We start from the raw sequence: 20,870 nt of genomic DNA on the forward strand, positions 1-20,870 counted from the left end.
AGAAAGTGTTTCATCGGCTATCCAAACACCTGGAATTTTGTCAAAAATACTCCGCTGCGCGTCGTATTTTCAACTCTCTTCTCGGTGTTTGGATATCTCGATGAAACACTGTCCCTCGTGTTTGATATATTACTTCACAATACATGGCAAGTCACTATTCAAATTGTTAACTGATAGGCGAATGGCAGTATTTGTCGTCTCAGAAATCTACCAGACAACTAAATCACAACGTTGATTGAAAGTAACTGGATTACTGGTGTTTTTGTGTTTTATGTTTCAGAAATTTCTTGATAAAAGTGTTGAAGAATCCGGTGATAAAGAGAAAAGTGAAGACTATTCGGTAAGTCTCCGTCGTAACAAAGATATTCACCTTGGTTTTTTTATTGTTATTTTCTGTTAGCTTTAACCATACCAGTCCTGGCCCAGGTATTTCAAAAATAGATTTACGCCGTTTCGTTGTATAGTTTTTCTTAAATCCCTCGTGCAGAGGAGTCTTTTCGAAACCTCTAAATTACTCTTTGAGTTCCCGTAACGTAAAAGAGGAAGGGCACCAATATTGTAGAAATCATTATTTGAAATTAACTTCCAACACTGATGCTGATTCTGTAATCTTGCTTCGATGACGCCTAATGCCAGCACACAAATTCTCCTTGTCTTACTTCATACGTTAGGATAATATGGCATACATCATGAAAGTATCTCCTTGGTGATATTATTTTCCACTGAGGCCATCCAACGTGCATTTCCCGTCTGTAGGTGACGTACGACTTTATGTTGTTACAAGGAATGCCGGATCTCAGGAAACACGATCCAAAGAAATATCTGGACAGTTTACATGTAAGCTTGATTCGTTCCACGTAGCCATCAAGGATAAGTATTCCTTTGAGAAGTATTCTTTTGATAAGCATTTCTTTTGAACCAATCACAGCACACTTACGTGGTTTTCTGTTAATTTCTTTGCAGACCATGGTCAAGTACAAGCGAGTGAACTGTTTGTCACATCCTGTGACAGGAGCCATCATGAACATCAAATGGTAAGACAATACAAATTCCTAGATGCAGCTAAACAGTAAAATGTAGTTGCCAGGAGACTTGCGCAATGTTCTGTTTAAGTATCAGTTTAGGATTCAATTCCAGTACCAAACAGCAGCCAATGAAAAAGCATTACATTTAGTAAGAGATTATGTTCGATAAACAGTTTCTGCTTCAGAGGTAATTACTTTTGGAAATAGAGAGCACTTCCGTGTTTATGTCGAGGTAAACAAACACCAGTGGAAGTTTGGGAGAACGAGAAATGCACCTCGGAAATCTTGAACTCATAATCTGCATTGTAAAATGTATGTACGGTTTTTAACACTGGCTTTATTAAAGGTTGTTTTCTAAATTGTAAATTCTAAATTGCTGTCTTAAGGTGTAGTTCACCATGTCTCCGGCGTTCCCATCTTTAGTCTTCTAAAACTATGTTTTTAAAATTGAGAAATCCTTGCACAAACAGTCATATTTTATTTTTGAAGTACGAGATCAATTTAAGAAGTTCGGAGGCATATTAGCAGCGAAACAGCGGTTCATGAAAACACTTTTTCTCACATTTCAGGCGGAGCGTGGGTTGGAAGGCTTACGTAATGAATCTAGGATTTTATATTTTGTTTTTGGTGATGTTGACCACCATGACCGTGTTACTGGAGAACAGCAGCAAGCAACAGGATGCTCTCCTGGATATCCCTCGCTTCACGATTGTCGTTATGAGTCTGTTTCATCTGCTTAAAGAAATTTTCCAAATATGGGACGAGGTGAGACACTGCTGTAAATCACACCATGAGAAACAGATCTAAAACATATAAAAGTCGCTGGCAAGAAATTCGAACGGGGCTGGGAGACTGTAGTTTGACATACTAACTGGCCAAGTGCATGGTTAGGGAGCCGAACTTGAAATCCGGTGGTGGAGGCTTCAAGTCCCGTTCTGACCACCAGCTGGTGTTGTTCTCGGTAGTCCCGAGTTTAACTCCTCGGTCAGGTTTGTAAATAGCCAACTGGTCCGTCTCCTGCCAGTTGGGATTCTTAACCACGTTATGTTCATTTACGTTGTCTTTGTTTCATCATTTGTTTCTCTTGACCCTGATAATCCCCATCGAGGGAGTGGCCAATTAAGATATTTCTTCTTTCTTTCTATGTAGTCTCACTGAAGAAACACGTAGCTGTTTAATTTGAATCCATTCATCAATCTCCCAAGCTTTGCTCTGAAATTCGTTATCAAAAATCACGTTTTAAATCACATTAGAGCAATTCTCCAATAAGTGTCGGAGTTAATCCAGACTTGCTATGGTTTTGTGGTTCTACGCTTGCATTGGTGTTTGATTTAATTCCCGCAATATACTCATCCAATCAGATACAAGAATAAAGTCAATCGCGGCATAGTCACACGCATTTTCCCGAGCTTAGAGCCGATTTCATTTTTTTGCTTCGTGTTCTCGCTGGTTCATTATTGTTATAGAATATACACTGCGTTGTCTAAGTTTCAGTTTTTAGACAAGACCCCTGTATGTATACTACATAAACGCACTAAAAACTACAATGAAAGCTTTAGCAAACTGATTTCTATCTGCTTCCTTTTTCTTTCAGAAATTCAAATATCTATTGAAGATTGATAACTGGATGGAATGGTTTTTGTACATGACAAGTCTTGTGTACATGTTTCAGTATGGCGCTTTCAAGGAGAACGATAAAGATGGATCTGCTTACAGTCTTAAGGCAGTAGCTGCCACAGCTATTTTTATCGCTTGGGTTATTTTTGTGCTTTATTTAAGAAGGTAAACATCTTATCTTTAATAGGAACTAACAAAATTATTGTTCCACGTTTGTTATCAAACTTATGATGAGAAAGAAGCAAATTCGTCGAAAGGTGATCAATACAGACCACCATAATGTGCGCGAAAATGGTCTGCGAAAGCTTTTAGACGGAATCAAAATAAATCCACAATAGTTTTAGTTTTCCCTGCCTGATCAGTGTTGCTATTTTTCGTTTGGACACTATTTGGCATTCCTTGGTAACAACGTAATAGGAGAGATTGAATATTAGATGTACCGTATTTAACTTACTCGAAAAGCCTCGAAAAGGCGCTGCGGTAAGTGATTATTAAATTTGACCTTTTGATGCCGCGCTTATTCAATTGTGTAACAACTTTTGTTTTAAAATGAACCCTGACATGTCTCTTTTGTTCACTCTAGAGACGATAGCGACACCAATCAAAACTCAGTTTCAAATATCATTGTCATTTTTTTCACCGTGAGGCTAATTTACTCGCATGATCCATTGCACTCTACTTTGCCGTTTACCGGTACTGTTTATCATTTTTCTTTCAGATTTTCTACGTTTGGTATTTATATTATAATGATGACAAATATAATAAAGACATTAGTGAAGGTAAGACTGTTAAATGTTTGGGTTTGGTTCTCAATAGATACACGCACATATTGTAAATCTGAAGTCTGTTTTCATTCCTGGTAGTCTTGCAACTTGGGCGTCCGTGTAACAGTAAAGAGCGTTTTCAGTCATGTGGCCAGCAGTCATGCAAACTCATTGGAACAAAAAGAGTTTTTACATGAACTCTGGTTTGGGGTTTGGGACACTAACATGACCGCCATTTTATGTTTTGAGAAACCAATATGGCTTCCGTGACGTCATGTGAAATCACTAAATGTTTTAGCCAATAGCACAACACGAAGAATCAAGCCAGTGTTCTAGACCAGACTGTTTGATCTTAATTTACTAACCCCAGGGCTTCAACCTCTTACTAATTACGACATTACAATTTGTAAATTTACTTTATCGCTTTTTGCCTCTTCAGATCATAATTCTGTTTATTCCTTTTGTAATTGCCTTTGGAATTCCGTTTTTCCTTTTACTTCGCGAGCGATTTCCGGTAAGTAGCTTACACATCAGATTTTATTTAGGATTTTATTTAGGATTTGTCCCAAAACCATGCCGTTTTCACAAATTAGGAGATTTAAAAAGGGTGCAGATATCGAGTCATTCAGAACGCTAATAGGCCTGAGAACGCCTTCATCAAAAAGCAAACGCATTGAAAGCTACTTTACTCAAACAGGCCGAATTCATTTCTGAAGTGCTAGACTACTCAAAGTCAAGTTGATTTTACCGATACCATAAACAATAGCAGATTAGCTTTTGACCAATCAGAATGCGCCCATCACCTTATTGAACACAGTAATTAATTTATTTGCAGGGTGAATCGAATGAAGCAACACAGTACCTGTTTGATCATCTTCCATACTCGCTTTTCACAACCTTCATGTTGATTCTTGGTGAGATGAAATACCCGCACACAGTGTTCAAATATCAGCCCCTACCATACCCCGGGATAAGTTACGTGGTCTACGTCATCTTCTGTGTGTGTATGCCGATCATCATCAAGAATCTCTTGGTAAGTACAAAAGTGTTAAGGCGCCTTCTTCTATTCAAAAGGTAAAGTCAGCTAGCCTAGTGCTTCAAGAAGTCGTTGAAGCATCTAGAAGTACTCTGACGCCCATTGAGGTTACTCCTAATATTATGATGGGTTGCCTTAAGAGTTCCCGATAGTTAAAGGTAAAGGTTTTGCGTCAGGCCAGTGGCCGTAGCTTATTCCGGTTTCTGTAGCAGGAAGCGACTCGGAGTATTTCTAGTCCCCCGTGAATGGGATGCTAGTACATCGCAGGGTACCGAACCCCTCCGCTCCCCTCCCAACATTAAAATTCGCCGTTACCCATTTATATGCCTGGGTGGAGAGAGAACCTGTAAGAGTAAAATGTCTTGCCCAAGAATACAATGCAATGACCAGGGCTCAAACACGGAGCACTCTGTCGTGATCCGGAGTTTAGCGCACTAGGCTACCGCGCCTCCACAAATTTACTGGTACTAGTTTATAATCCTCGGTGGAGGTAGGGTTCTGAAAAAATTGTATTGCTAAACAACACATACACAGAGACCCTGAAACAGACAGAGTTCCTTTCAAATTTTCTCGCCAGTTACGAGGCACTCAAACAGTCCATTGGTCACTCAAATGCACTATATAAGAATCGTTAATTACTGCAAAGACGGGATAATGTAATCTATGGGATACATTAAATAATCTCCTGCAGATTGGTTTATCCGTTGGTGACGTAAATAGAATTCTCCAGTCCGCCAAAATGGAACAACATGCAATGCAGGTTGGTGAACTATGAGTGACTGTGAAGCCTTCAGTTCCGTGTCAGTCTCTCTAAATTTCATCTACATAATACAATGCAACTGTTGTAATTTACAATTCATAAGAGAAATAAAGAGACGTTTGATGGACAGATTTAACGATACCCTGACACAAGATCCAAACCTTCCACAGTTTCTGAACTCTTTCTTTCTTCCCTAATCGCACTTCGTCCGACATGCAACTCGTTCCTATTGAAAACGTTCCTTTCGACTGATTCTTTTCGTAAATGCAGGGAAGCTACCCTTATTATCCAAGCTAAAACACTTGACCGATATGGCTTAAATGTCCGTAATGAAACCTGAAAACATATCAAAGCCTGTCAGCTTATCCTATACATAACATGTAGGTATGTAGTACACTTAAACACACATGGGTATGAAATATTTCGTACTTTTTCCTCTATACCTAAAGAAGACTGGAAGTGGCCATCCAAAATATTATGGTAAATCAAGTTAAATTCTACTTTGTGTCGGCTTTGCTTAACTTGGCGTGTTTGACACCTTTAGCTTAAACGCCAAAAGTATAGAGTAAACTGGCAATGTTATAACTGGCGTTTTGTGCGTCTTGATAAACTGAGTACTCTAGTCTAATTATTATAATGATTCATGGATTTGTCTTCAAGGTTGAACTGCTTTTAGAATTAGAAAGAGCCACTCCTAGAAAAGTTCTCAGAAAGATCTGGGTTCCATACTGCGTGGAGTATCCCAACAGAAAACGAACATGGAGGCAAAAGGTAAGAGTCAATATGGGGTGTGTTTCTTTGGGATGATCTGTTCCAGGATCAGTAGACGGATTCGGCTAATGTGTTTTCATCCTCGTTGCCACCCAATTCAGGTCAGTTGGTTATTGATTTGGGAGGTTACAATTGTGCAATTTGCCACACGCAAGTGATTGCATGGGAGTATATACAAACAGAAATTGTTACCTCTCAAATGAACCATCGCTTGATCTGAATTGGGTGACAACAAGGGTGTAAACACGTTAGCCGAATCTGTCTATGATCCAGAATCACTCGGATCATGGTGCAGCAAAGGAACCGATGAATCCTTGGCCAGAGTGGATTGACTCATCGGCCGGTCAGGTGCAGCACGATCCAGGTGATCTTGGATCATTGAGCCGATCTGGATTATCTCTAAGTAACGTTCCCCGGCTTAGTGAAGAAATAAGCACTAAAAGCATACCGCCAATTTAAACTGCAATTTGCAAACCCTTCATGGAGGGTTTTGTTGCCAAATGTTAGGTAGGAAAGTGCTCTAGCTTAACGAATCCGTTATGAAGATCCTAACCGGAGCTGGAATCCTAACCGCAACACCTTTCACATTCTAAAAATAACTACAGGGGGCTATTGCCTATGCTCTAAGACATTTAAAGATGTAACAGACCTTCAGGCGAATTCATAGCATACATACATATAACATAAGACACCGTCTCCAACATAGGGACATGAACGTATGAACGACTAACTGACAGCGTATAAACCGTCTGGTTGTTATTATATAAATCTCAATTCCATACTGAGTTTTCCAAAGCAGTGTGGTCAATGTTGTAATGTGGCCCCTAAAGGCTCTGGTTTAATTTTTTCTGCAGCTTGTGGAATTTGGTTCGCCCAAGAAACACACAGCAAACCAGCAAACATATGTGAATCCAGCTCTGTTACAAATCAGTGACAAGGTCACCAAACTGGCTGACAAGGTCGACCAACAAGAAGACAAGTCAGTAATGTTAAGCTTGTTTCTAAATCTTTTGCGAAAGTTTTAACCCCACCCTTTGTGCAAATATGCAGAAAGGTGGTATGAATGGAATACTGAAGGAATTTAGAACAAACTGAGATTTTTTTGTTACAGTCTAAAGCCCTGTACTTCCAACATTCCATTGAGTTATTCCACTGAGTTATTTAGTCATATTACAAACGTTTTGCATGAAACTATCCACATTAACAGTAAACTAATGTCGATAGAACATATTATAACAGGATATTTTTGGCAGGTAACGCCGTGTTTGAAACGTGCTAGTCACGTGCTACCAGCAACGGTTCTGATCTAAGAAAGTCCTTGATAGATACGAAGACTAGTGTGAAACTCGCGACCGGTCTTTCCCGTAGCAATCTTATGTGGTCATATAATATGCCCTGTTTGTATTCCCGACATTGAACTGGAACTAGCTTGCAATGGAGGTTCATGCGAGGGAATGTCATTAAAAAGGAGATTAATATAATTTGCATTTGAAAAAACTCCTCGCATTTTTTCAGTTGTCTCAATTGCAAGCTAGTTACAGTGCATTCCGAGAATTCGAATATGGCCTATTCTCTAACTCTGTGCTATGCTTTTTCTTAAGTGCCATATGGAATGCTGCGAACACGGGAGTAACGAAATAACCGGGGTGCTTCTTTTAATTGATAGGTTGCAAAACATTATCCGCCTCCTTGGAAGACTTGATCAAAGACTGACCGAGATGACTTCGAGTGGAAAACCGTTGACCAGCACAGTGGATGGACAGCAGGCGCTCTCCAGAGAACCTCCGGTTTGACTGTTTGTTTGTTCGTTTGTTTGTTTTTCATGTCACAATTCTGAATTCATGAATCATCAGGCGCAACTGATATTGGTAACCCTCAGTAAACGTCCGAAATCAGGAGCCCAGAATTTGAAATTGCTTTTAGCCAGGAAATGAATATAGTCTTCTGGCTTTTCACTGAATCATCAGTAAAATTTGAAAACTTTTCCTCGTATGTTATTTTTTAGATTGTTCCGATTAGCGGGTTCACACAAGAACGCCCGTCCACAGAAACGACACGGAGGCCATCCATGGTAACACGGATCCCTTTTTCGCTTTTTTCTCCTAGATATTATAGTTTTTAATGGGAGGGAGGGATGGTAATGGATGCAGTTTAGGTGATCAACAATTCTTATGCAGAACACTACGTTGTTAATCGTGGGACTAACGCAATCTAAAGTCCGTCGCAATGTCTTTTGAATGACGCAATTCGAGACTGTCATGGAGATTTTAATGGTATTGCCGTGGTAAAGTCGTAATAAAATGATATCACCACGGAAATCGAAACTTTAATTCAAACTAAAACTCAAAACGTAAGTAAACCTAACAGGGCGTGTACTCTGTTGGTTACCATAGCAAACTACACGATAATTGCCTTTTTAGACAAAAAGCAGCTGATGTTTCGAGAGTTATGCTTTTGTGTATTGCTGAGAGTTCAACATTGAACTATTAATGAAGGAAAAAATACCTAAATCTGTGGCTTGCCTTTTTCGTCAGATCAGCGAATGAAACAATGCAACACTGTTCATTCTCTGAACACCACCACCGTGCCAAAAGTTGTTTGATAACATTTCACAAAAAGGGAAACTAATCGGAACAAGACTCGTTAATGAAATTTAGAAGCATCGTTTTGGGTGTAAAGAATTACTGAAGAAGATACTAATAGGACAGACAGAAAGAGTAGATGACTGTAGATTTGGTCTCTTACAATACCCATCGCATTTTACTGATAAGGGAGAAAGGGCCTAAATGTTCTAACTGATTGTTATCTTGGTTGTAGGAGTCCACGGTGTAAACACACAATTTCAAGATTCCAGATGAAACTGCAAATCTGGCGTAAATAAGGCTCTCTCCAAACGTGATGCGATCACCGATCCCAAACGTAACGGAGATCTAATAGAAAGGAGCAGAACCTACCATTTCCGTGCAACGGCCGAGCCAAGACTTCCCATCTTCAATTCCGTAGCGACTTTACAATGCAAGAATTAAAAGAAGCATGTAAAGTTTGACTTCAAATATTTAAGACAGAAGCAAATTTTTTCAGTTCATCCTAAGAAGGGTGTTAATGGTCGTAGACCGACTATTAAAGCTGGAAAAAAATCGATTGCCTAGGGATCCATATCTTTTTGCTTAATTACATTTGGCACTGGTTATCAAAGGATATCGTTTGGTTCAAAGTTTCTTGCAGCACATAAAAAGAATTGAAAAAATTTCATGTCAAAAAATAATTATTTCAAAGATGAAATAAAATGGTGCTAGGTGAATAACGTTGACTCAATGACTTGCAATGTGTGATAATGGGTTTCTTTGTTTAATTATCACAAATAAAAAATATACAAATTAAATTGTAATTGCTGTGTGTTTTGTACTATTTTGTTTTCATCAAACAAAAGCTGAATTACTCGGACCCATGACCCAAGAGGTTCCCGCCCAAAATATACATTTTTAGTTTTATACTGCGCCACCATATTCTGGCAACTTCCAGCTCTTCAAATATTGGGAACAAGATTGTAGTATTGGCATTGTGTTCATTCCATAACCATTAGAGCCCAACAGAACTCCATTAAACCTCAGATTAGAGTACATTCCAAAGATAACTTGCTCGTAACGTTCTTTCCCCGCATATTCTTGCATACGGCTGGCGCGCCTGGAATTTGAATTGACCAATCAGGATTCTAAAGGCGGGGAAAACTGTACTGTCCCGACTTCATGTTAACACTGAGGAAACGCATCGCAGTCGGGCAACTTTTTTCACTGGAGACGGCATTGAATAGTCACGAAAAAGAATTCAGAATTCCAAAAACCATACGATATATAACAGATTGTAAAAAGTGAAATATTTGAAACACTTTGTCTCCAAGCTTTTAATTTGGCGACAAAAATGGGTCGTCCGTGTCCGGCAACTCGTTCGTAGTTCGTCGAATGTCGCCAGGAAGGAAAATAGTTGTCTGGTTCTAAACAAAATATATTGTCCTTTGTCAAATTAAACCAGAATTCTCGAGTTATGTATTAGAAGAAATCAAAACAAACTTTTACACTGTCTTTATCTTGTTAGCTGCGAAATAAAAGACTCTAATCATGTCGTTTCGAAAAAAACAGCTCGAGTTTGATTGTCTTTCGTACGCGTACTGCGCGCGCAGGCATCGTATGCAAGAATTGATTTCAAATCAGCTGCGTTTTGTGGTATTAAAAGCTGTGCAAATTATATGAACATAAGTTTAAATAAGCATGCCGGGCTGGTGATACATTAAATACGAAGATGTATTCTACACTGACCAAACAAAAAGGGTATTTGTGTTGCAGATTATAGTTGCACTTGTAAACAAAAACATCAATATGAAAATCAAAGGGTAAACCGAGAGGCACACTTTGCTTTCTACTCGGGAAAATATCAGAGATCTCGAGATTGCATTAATCTATCCTAATTGTAAAAAAAATGAAGTTATTAATTTCTTTCCTGAATGTGAAACCAAGAACAGGTACATTTTAACAGTTCTTAGCTGTTAGAATAGCAAAGGTTAGTGTAGCCGAGTAACGTTGTGTAAAAGATAATAAATGTAATAAATGGTATAGGAGTCTTTTTGATTGCACACTGTATGGTTGAAAACCATTCTTCAGTAATTTATTTTGTAAAGAAAACACCGAGCTTAAACAGCGAGAGAGAAACTTAGTACATTGAGCGCTAGCTAAGACAGATTGTCAGTGCTTTAGGTGACCATGCACGGCTACCAATGGCTTGGCCAATGGCTTGGCCAATGGCTTAGCCAATGGCTCGTACAAGCAACGAATCGTGAAAGTCCGTAAGTAACGACCTCCGAAAGAAGTAAGCCCACCCCCATCCCCGAAAATAGAGGGACTAAGGTTCAAAAGTATAATTATTTTTCCAATCAATAACCTGAATAACGTACGATGAACTGATGACGATTCAACTAGGGAAGGTATAGCTTATTCCAGGAGGCGTCATGATGCGCACTGGTAAAACAAACCCCGCAAAATTTTTATCAAGTAATAAGAAAGTACTAACAGGACCTTTTCTTCAAATTGAAATTACTAAAATTGACAACTTTGCGTCATTTTTAACGAGAACGCATGAAAAGGAGCGTTTAATCATATTGAAATTCAAAACTCGACCAGAGCAGTTAAATATTTATAAAGCAGACTAACGTAGCAGTGCATCATGAACAGTAAAAATAGTATCTTACATCACGGTCTACATATAAAGTGCCCACCCATGTGCCAGCAACATAAATTTGAACTCGAACAAAGAAGTTCTAAACGATTTATAAGAACTCAGTGTTTTTACGAATTACACCCGCAGCCTTAGAGGAATACAGCCCTGTTCTCATAGATGCTAGATTTGGCCCTTTCTCAAATCTACACACGTGTATTTCACTTGTGGAAGTCTATCGATTTGGACAGTGTTTGGGTTGGAGATCCTGGCCCATATCAACTTTCTTTTCTCTCGTAAGTTCTCGCGCGTTTAGAGATGCGCCACGCTGGCGTTTTAGATGCGGGGATCCCAACCAATGCTTACCTAACTTTTTAAAGATGCTAGATTTAGCCCTCCCCCAAATCTACACACGTGTATTTCACTTGTGGAAGTCTATCGATTTAGACAGTGCTTGGATGAGAGATTCTCGCCCCTATCAACGTTCTTTTCTCTCGTAAGTTCTCGCGCGTTTAGAGATGCGCCACACTCGCGTTTTAGGTTCGTGGGTCCCAACCAATGCTTACCTAACTTTTTAAAGATGCTAGATTTACCCCTCCCCCAAATATACACACGTGTATTTCACTTGTGGAAGTCTATCGATTTGGACAGTGTTTGGGTTGGAGATTCTCTGCCGCATCAACTTTCTTTTCTCTCGTAAGTTCTCGTGCCTTGAGAGATGCGCCACACTCGCGTTTTAGGTTCGTGGATCCCAACGAATGCTTACCTAACTTTTTAAAGATACTAGATTTAACCCTCCCCCAAATCTACACACGTGTATTTCACTTGTGGAAGTCTATCGATTTGGACAGTGTTTGGGTTGGAGATTCTCTGCCGCATGAACTTTCTTTACTTTCGTAAGTTCTCGCGCGTTTAGAGATGCGCCACACTCACGTTCACGTAGGGGCCAAACCACCCCCCTAATGTTTCATGAAGGCTATATTTGCTTGGTTTATATATTTCTAAACCGCGTTTGGCAGATGAGCTTTCTTTGTTCTCCAGTTTATTTTAATTTGGAATTCGTGACAAAATGTCAGATTATGACGTCATAATTGATGACGTCACCAAAACGTGCTATAATTTTTTGTAAAATCTGATGTAAAGATTATGTCATTGGAAAGCCCTGACTTGAGGAGTAAAATGCTGAAAACCGTTTTTTTGCTATGATGATTATTTTTTGAGATATGGTAAATTAAATATTTTTTTGTTGTCCCCCCCGGAATTTGCTTAACCATACTGTCCTTCTTAAGTCAGTCTCTCTGGTTTATTTTTTTCAGTTTTATTCTAAGAAGGCTAATAATCTAGAAAAATAGAAAGCTTAATGTTGTCAAAAATCGTATGGTTTAGAAATTTGATTTTCGGCTTTGTTAGGTTGGTATTAAAAGTAAAAAAACGGGTGACGTCACAGGTTATGACGTAACAAAACTAATTTTAACGCAATAACACTAGAGGGATAATTTTTTATCTCGATTTTCTTCTTTATTTTTGCTTTAGTCATCTGGCACATCACATGTGAAACATAGCTGCATTTGTTGGAACAACATTACGGCTCCAATTTGGGGATTTTTCTCAAGGGGGGGACCATATATTTTGCAGAGTTATTTTTCATATTTAAAAATGCCATATTTCATTCAATTTTTATGATATGGACAAAATTTTTTCTGGTTTCAACTCCCCTTGATGTGCTCTTTCGAACACATTGTAAAAAATATGCATATCAAAAACTTCAAAAGTGGCAAAAAAGATGACGTCAACACTGTGACGTCACAACTTTGACATTTACTGACATTTTTTTACGTAAATATAATTGGCAATAGGTCACCTGATCATCTGCCAAGTTTGGTGTAGAAAGAGTCAATACTTTTTAAGTAATGCGAAATAATGTGAAATACCCAAGAACTGACGAAACATTTGGGGGGTGGTTTGGCCCCTACGTGCAAGTCTTTCTTCGCGTGTGTTTAGACGTGATCCGATATATAATAACCTTGTTTTGTTCCAGATTGTTGGCGTCGGTAGAGTCCGCCATCATTTGAAAGCATCGGGAATGACTCGAACGCACTATTTACTTTTAAAGCACCATTAATATCGTGACTTCATTTTAAAACTTGTCTCATATTCCATCCACCCTTTCTGGTTTATTTTTTATTTAATATCATCGATATGTCACTGAAACAGATTATGACGCCTTCCCTGGCCGCAAAACGAAGAACCCTAGTGAGAGTATGTAAGGAATGCTAGGAAAATTTCCTACCATTTCTCTGCGGTACTTACAGTAAAAGCCCCTTGCGTCCCGTGACAATGTGAAACGAAATGGCCATCAGAAGACAAAATTTTAACTGGTTGAAAAGGCAAAATGAATTATGCACGATTTAAAACGAACTTGACAACAACAATGAGATTCAGAAAGGACCTGAATATAAAGATCATTTTCAATAACGGCGGGAGAAACTCACAACAACTTTAAAAGAAGCACAGTGTTTTTAGTTTTCTAGGAAATCAAATTGGTATAAATGTTCGACGATTTACAAGATTTAAATTTACGATCAAATCAAACTACAAACATTTCGATCTTTTGCGTTCACTAAATGTCAGTGTGTATCTGACAGTTGAACAACTTACAACGAAGATGTGTTTCAGATTATTTAACAAAACTATTGAAAATAGCCAATGAGTGCGAGAGAATAATTGCAGTTACAAGTCACTAATCAAGAGAGGTAAACTTATTCTTTATTCATTCCACTTTTAATTTCTAATTATTTTAATTTTAACATTGTAATTTGGAGTGAAATCCGTCACTCGCTTGTCAGAGTCACAAGTGCTGTTTCTATACTCTCACCTGTCACTTGTCACTAAGACGTTCAAAAAGCAAAGAATTACATGTAGAATTTGATAATTACTCTTGAAAAATCACTTTGTTGTCTTTGTTAGACAGGATCCAGTTACGAGCGCTGGGAATCTTGATCAATATCGATCAATGAAATTGCTTTGGGCGCAAGTATTCTTCAGTGCCGTTGTGGCCCTGTGTTCTAACGCCAAAGGTATGTATAGGTCTAAAAGTGTACAAGAATTGAGGAAAGTAATAGGGAGATATTTTATGATGACATGAATTTTGGAGCTAATTAAATGTTCAATACAGAAAGTTTCTTTTCTAAAGAAATGCTCCATAAGGTGCGAAGAAAATAGATTCTAAATATGTGCAAGGGAATATGGACCATTTCTTCAAAGCTGGCTGTACTCTCATACCTCTGCACGTGGTCAAGATGGCGGGTCGGTCGAGTTTTGCGAGCTCTCTTACATTTTACTTAATAATATGTTTACTCCTTGCTCAAGTCTCGAAGTTTTGCCCTCAAGGAACCCAACACAGTAACCTTCAAATTCTTATGGCTACAAAAGACGCAAATGAAGTGAAGCTCAACGTTTATCCAGCAAAGTCAACTCCGAGATCCCTCGCAACCAGCATGGCGAACGCAACGAAGACCATGAAGCTGATTCGCTTTATACGCCTTCTAAATACAGCCATGATTGCAAATGTCATTTTATTATCGAATGATATACAACTAAATCCAGGCCCTGGGCCTATTCAACATCGTGAAATGAGAGGCTTGCGTCTATTCCATTTGAATATCTGCAGCCTAAGAAATAAGGTGGACGAGCTTCGACTGTTCTGCGAAACACACAAACCTCATGTGCTATCGATAAACGAAACATGGTTGGATGAGTCATTTTCAGACGAAGAAATTTGGCTTCCAGGCTTCAATTTACTGAGGAAAGATAGAAATTGCCATGGGGGTGGATTAGCAGTTTACATCGCTGAACACCTGAGCTTCAATCGACTGGACGAAGCAAATCCCGAACTAATGTGTGCAGATTTAGAAGCAATTTGGTTTGAATTGTCTCAACCGAAATCAAAGAAGCTGTTGGTTGGCTCTATTTACAGATCACCAAATTCGGATATTTCCGCTTTTAATTCGAGTTTGGAGAAGACCCTAAACAACCTTAAGAGTATCGGTGCGGAAACGGTACTCATGGGGGACTTAAATGTTGATTTCTCCAAATCAATAACATCTTATAAACACCTTCAACAGATAACCAAGTCATTTTGCCTAAAACAGTTAATCAAAGGATTTACAAGAGTAACGCAGCACACCAGAACTTTAATTGATTTATTTTTCACCTCAAGGCCAGAACTTTATTTCGCCGGTGTTGTACCAGTTGGTTTTTCTGACCATAGTGCTATTTTTGGGGTAAGAAAGCTACACAGGATGAAACGCCCTCCACCAAAAATTATTGAAACGAGAAATTATAAACATTATAATCCAGCATTGTTCCGTGACGACCTAAAACACATCCCATGGGAAATCATCGAACTCGAAGAAACACCAGAGGGTAGTTGGAACGCCTTTAAAGACCTTTTTCTAACAGCTGCCGACAAACACGCACCCATTGTTACGCGTCGCGCCCGTGGATATTCAGTGCCGTGGTTAACAAGCGATCTAAAGAAACTTATGCAAGAGCGTGATTACCACCACAAAAAGGCCCTAAGTACAAACAAAGAACAACATTGGAGCAATTATAAGCGGTTACGCAACACCATAAACACAAGAATGCGTAAAGAAAAAATTGACTATTATGCAAATCAACTGGCGGATGAAAAAGACCCAAAGGTGATGTGGCGAACTTTGCATAAAATCGTCCCCCAAAAAATCAAATCAGTACCTTCAAGCAGTGACGGTCTTACAGCCTCAAGATTCAATGGCTTTTTTACATCGATCGCAAACTCTCTGAGCAGCCATTTTGAACGTTGTACTCTGCCAAAAGTTATGTCAACTAGAGTTGAACAAGACTTTGTCCTTGAAGAGGTGTCATCCGGATTTGTTCAAAAAGAACTGCTCAAAATGAAGTCAACTAAAGCTACTGGCCTCGATGGAATTCCTGCTCGATTACTGAAAGATGCAGCAAATGAAATATCTAGACCAGTCGCCTACCTCATAAATTTAACAATTTCTACCTGTATGATACCATCTGAATGGAAAACTGCGAAGGTAACTCCAATATACAAATCGGGCGATAACAGCGACCCAAATAATTATCGTCCGATTTCAGTCCTTCCGTTGATTTCTAAAGTAATGGAACGAGCAATTCAATCACAGCTTGTAGCATTTCTAATCAGAAACCATTCCTTGTCAGTGCATCAATCAGGATTCCGTAAGAAACACTCCACTGAAACAGCCACTGTACACTTTGTTGATCACATTTTAGAACAAATGGATAAACAGATGATTACCGGGTCTATTTTTATAGACCTAAAAAAAGCGTTCGATCTCGTTGACCACCTCTGCCTGCTCCACAAACTAGAACATTATGGAATTAGAGGGAAAAGTTTGAAATGGTTCGAAGACTACCTTACAGCTCGATCCCAGAAGGTCAAATACAACCAAGACGAATCATCGAGCTTAACTATTAGTTATGGGGTTCCCCAAGGATCCATACTGGGCCCGATACTATTTGTGATATACATCAATGATCTCCCGCAAAGTCTACTGAAGTCACAAATAGGCATGTATGCCGACGATACTGTTATATATTTCTCTGATTCCTGTCCAGATATCATCAAGCAGGTTCTTCAAAACGATCTTACCAATGTTGAGAAATGGTTAGTAAGCAACAGGCTGATACTCAATCAGAGTAAAACTAAATGGATGCTGTTTGGAACTAGGCAAAAACTAGAACACTGTCCAGACTATAAAATAGAGCTTCACGGGAAAAACATTGACAGAGTATCAAGCTTCTGTTATTTAGGGGTAACACTAGATGAGAATCTTTCATGGAACGAACATGTAGAATTGATTTGTAAGAGAGTAAGAAAACGTCTCGGCCTGCTGTCACGCATACGACCCTACCTTACTCTAAAAGCTGCTAAATGCGTGTATAATTGTTTAGTTCAGCCGATTTTTGATTACACTAACACGGTATGGGATGGGCTGTCAATCGGTTGCAGTAACAGCTTGCAACGTCTGCAAAACAGAGCAGCACGCATTATACAAAGGAGGGCAACAACCGAAGGATCTTTTAAAATGTTAGGGTGGGTGGATTTGGAAACCCAAAGAAAAGCCCACAAATGCATTTTAGTTTTTAAATGTTTAAATAATTTAGCTCCTCCATATTTGTCGGATTATTTTATTAGAAATTGCAACGTTCATTCTTACAACACGAGGAAAAGGAACGACATGCACTTGCCGAAACCCAAGTTAACGCTAGGGAAAAGGACTTTCAGATACTCTGGTGCGCTTCATTTTAATAATTTACCCACTACAATAAAAGAAGCAACATCGCTCCCCATTTTTAAAAATCTTCTTAGACTTTATTTTAGAGAGTAGTTTTTATTTTTAATTTTTTATAATTGTTAACGTTAATCTCTATGTATAGAAATTTAATGTAGTCTTAATTTACGCAGGGCCCCTTTTGATACCAGCCAAGTGCTGATTGGGCCACCCTGCCTAAATAAAGTTGACCTTGACCTTGATACAAGAAGAAGTTACTGACTGTTTCAAAATTCCGTCCTGCCAACGAGTTGGACCATTGTTAGGTGTAAGAACGTCACATTTTGAACCCTAAACTAATATGGGTATAAGGGTATATTCCCTTCATTTTATCTTGTAAAGTTGATGAATGTTCTGCCATCCCAAATTGAAAAAAAACAAAAAAAAAAAAAAACAGTTTTCTTTATGAGGGCTGCTTCTCTTGAATGTGTCTACAGGTTGTTTCTCGATCTCTCCGGAATCTCGATGGTATCTCAATATTTTTTTCATTCTCCCGGGATAGCTAGTGTTTGACCCAGCCCAAAAAACGAGAGGACTTGAAATAAGTGCCATCTGAAGTCAATTTTTAATCATTGAAAGGGCTCTATGATGAGGGTCTTTATACATATACCAGGGAGAACCGAGGACCCAGACTTGGAGAGGATCTTGCTAAGATACCAATACTAAGCTTTGAAATGCTTAGTAAACAAATTTTGCAGATGAGAGGCGACTTTATGAAGGAGACTTGCTTCTAAAACCGCACGAGTACAAAGAGCTGAAGACTGGGGCCCACGGACACAAACGATGCTTTACACCGGGCCGACAATGGCCTGACGGGAAGATCCCTTTTAAATTGGATAGCTCTTTAGGTAGGACCTGTTAATTATGTAACAAAGGTGATAAAAGCATGGTAATTACAAGCGGAATCGACATCATCGTGTAAAATATGAAAAGTGGAAATCTAAATCTTGTGTGTTTCATGTTGCATTTGTAAGATATAAATCATTTTACGTAGTTTAGCGCAAAATTTCGACGCTTAAATTTTTTACTTTGTTCGAGGGCTCTCACAAAGCATATGACCTTAAAACATAGATTTCTCGCATCCTTCCTATATTTCAAGAATCGCAAGACAGGGAACAGCCAGGAGTACCCAACGACACTTTAACTGGAAATTTAATGTGTGACTTCCCAAGCACTGATTCTGTGCTCCCACGTCAATTATCATTAATAATTAACTTTCCTGGGAAAAAAATATCCACTCTTCACTGCTAGCAAGATCGACTTTATTTCATAAAACTCCCAGCCAGACATAATGAAAATTTTGAATACCGAGCTAGAAAAATGGCAATTAGCCAAGTAGCCAGCCAGCAGTAAAGGGTAACATTGAAAATGCCAGCAAGGCAATTATTGGCGCAAAAATGTTCTGGCCAGCGTTTTGACCTAGATTAAAAACAAACGCATTGTTTAGGACCTTTATTCAACAGCCTATTGTCTGTTGACTATTATTAGAGATAAATTAGCAATATGTGGTTATTTTTGCCGCTATGAGCAAACTCTACACTATGATTATGTTATCACTTAAAAACAATACAACTTACCATTTATGTCTTAAGCGGATCGGACAAGGTGTCTCCCAGCACGTTGTTTTCCGATACTTCAGATGCCTTCCAGGTTCAGCATACGTGTGACAGTTTGGCACTTTACGTTCTGACATCTAAAACGGTTCACACTGATGTTTAAAATAAGATCCCTCTAATCCTTCTAGACATTCAGATCAAACTTGCTTTCACCAAAGAAATGTCTGTTGCAAAATTACTTTTATATAACGCTGTAAGGGAAATAAACAAAAAATAATATTGAAGTCCTTTATTACTACATATCGGCCTTACTTCTACATTGCTAGCCCAATAATGATTGTAATTTCAACAACAGCAACACACTTTATATGTTTACCCCGATTTAGTAGTTTACAATTATTTCCAATGATTTTTTTGAAAAATAAAGGGTTATGCCAGCTCCTTAAAACAACCAAAGGGAGCTGGTTTAGTGCTGATTAGTAACACCATGTTTACCTCAAAAGTATTGAAAAACGTGTTTTTCTTTTTCTTTGGACAACTGTCTTCTCTGAGCTTCCCACTCTAGAATTGCGAGATAAAAGTGTATAAACCACATTAGAATCTTTATCATAAAACGAGTACGAAAAATCTTGATAATACATACCTTGAATGTTGGTGATCCATCTCAGTCCATGTCACTGATCCATGCCTTACCCAAGACTGCAAAGTACTGTCAACACAACTTTCACAAATTAATTTAACTTGAAAGCTAAACAACCAAAGACACTCACATTCCTAGAGGTAGTTTACCGTAAAAATTTCATAAATACCCATTGAAGGGATGTTCAAAGCCGTTCACCGTAAAAGTTTCACACAGTTAAGTGCAAAGTTTCGCAGCAAAGACCCCAGCATTGTTAGGATATTATAGGCCGTTCACCGTAAAAGTTTCACACAGTTAAGTGCAAACATTCGCAGCAAAGACCCCGGCATTGTTGGGATGTTACAGGCCGTTCACCGTAAAAGTTTCACACAGTTAAGTGCAAACATTCGCAGCAAAGACCCCGGCATTGTTGGGATGTTACAGGCCGTTCACCGTAAAAGTTTCACACAGTTAAGTGCGAACATTCGCAGCAAAGACCCCGGCATTGTTGGGATGTTACAGGCCGTTCACCATAAAAGTTTCACACAGCTAAGTGCAAAGTTTCGCAGCAAAGACCCCGGCATTGTTGGAATGTTACAGGCCGTTCACCGTAAAAGTTTCACACAGTTAAGTGCAAAGTTTCGCAGCAAAGACCCCGGCATTGTTGGGATGTTATAGGCCGTTCACCGTAAAAGTTTCACACAGTTAAGTGCAAAGTTTCGCAGCAAAGACCCCGGCATTGTTGGGATGTTACAGGCCGTTCACCGTAAAAGTTTCACACAGTTAAGTGCAAACATTCGTAGCAAAGACCCCGGCATTGTTGGGATGTTACAGGCCGTTCACCGTAAAAGTTTCACACAGTTAAGTGCGAACATTCGCAGCAAAGACCCCGGCATTGTTGGGATGTTACAGGCCGTTCACCATAAAAGTTTCACACAGCTAAGTGCAAAGTTTCGCAGCAAAGACCCCGGCATTGTTGGAATGTTACAGGCCGTTCACCATAAAAGTTTCACACAGTTAAGTGCAAAGTTTCGCAGCAAAGACCCCGGCATTGTTGGGATGTTATAGGCCGTTCACCGTAAAAGTTTCACACAGTTAAGTGCAAAGTTTCGCAGCAAAGACCCCGGCATTGTTGGGATGTTATAGGCCGTTCACCGT

General features: G+C 39.0%; 2 protein-coding genes and 1 long non-coding RNA gene across 6 annotated transcripts in view; 2 read left to right on the top strand and 1 right to left on the bottom strand.

Annotated features, from left to right (window-relative positions):
- LOC110053585 (transient receptor potential cation channel subfamily A member 1-like) overlaps positions 1-9,361 on the top strand; it is a 28,035-nt gene extending 18,674 nt beyond the window's left edge. For all 3 annotated transcript variants that reach the window (XM_089272211.1, XM_089272207.1, XM_089272215.1), the window contains exons 17-30: positions 281-340; positions 757-837; positions 964-1,034; positions 1,595-1,790; positions 2,620-2,807; positions 3,361-3,421; positions 3,846-3,920; positions 4,242-4,439; positions 5,134-5,202; positions 5,863-5,973; positions 6,828-6,952; positions 7,640-7,760; positions 7,979-8,044; positions 8,791-9,361. In XM_089272211.1, coding sequence (XP_089128337.1) covers positions 281-340; positions 757-837; positions 964-1,034; positions 1,595-1,790; positions 2,620-2,807; positions 3,361-3,421; positions 3,846-3,920; positions 4,242-4,439; positions 5,134-5,202; positions 5,863-5,973; positions 6,828-6,952; positions 7,640-7,760; positions 7,979-8,044; positions 8,791-8,805 — 1,437 coding nt within the window. In that variant the 3' untranslated portion in view covers positions 8,806-9,361. The remainder of the gene's footprint in view (positions 1-280; positions 341-756; positions 838-963; positions 1,035-1,594; positions 1,791-2,619; positions 2,808-3,360; positions 3,422-3,845; positions 3,921-4,241; positions 4,440-5,133; positions 5,203-5,862; positions 5,974-6,827; positions 6,953-7,639; positions 7,761-7,978; positions 8,045-8,790) is intronic.
- Positions 9,362-14,191: 4,830 nt separating this feature from the next.
- Positions 14,192-20,870, top strand: part of LOC149118741 (astacin-like metalloprotease toxin 2) — a 37,237-nt gene continuing 30,558 nt past the window's right edge. The window contains exons 1-2 of the mRNA XM_089272261.1: positions 14,192-14,255; positions 18,236-18,385. Of these exons, the coding sequence (XP_089128387.1) occupies positions 14,192-14,255; positions 18,236-18,385 (214 nt within the window). The remainder of the gene's footprint in view (positions 14,256-18,235; positions 18,386-20,870) is intronic.
- On the bottom strand, positions 19,117-20,843 carry LOC149118742 (uncharacterized). 2 transcript variants are annotated; one of them, XR_016201701.1, is made up of 3 exons: positions 19,737-20,843; positions 19,589-19,654; positions 19,117-19,230 (listed from the first exon to the last, which is right to left on the bottom strand). It is a non-coding gene; the product is annotated as an uncharacterized LOC149118742 (long non-coding RNA). The 2 variants fall into 2 exon arrangements; XR_016201702.1 differs by having other exon boundaries at positions 19,117-19,344.

This window comes from Orbicella faveolata, unplaced genomic scaffold, assembly GCF_042242905.1.
Source record: "Orbicella faveolata isolate gen_17 unplaced genomic scaffold, um_ofav_v1 contig_1, whole genome shotgun sequence".
In the NCBI taxonomy this organism is placed as follows: Eukaryota; Metazoa; Cnidaria; class Anthozoa; order Scleractinia; family Merulinidae; genus Orbicella; species Orbicella faveolata.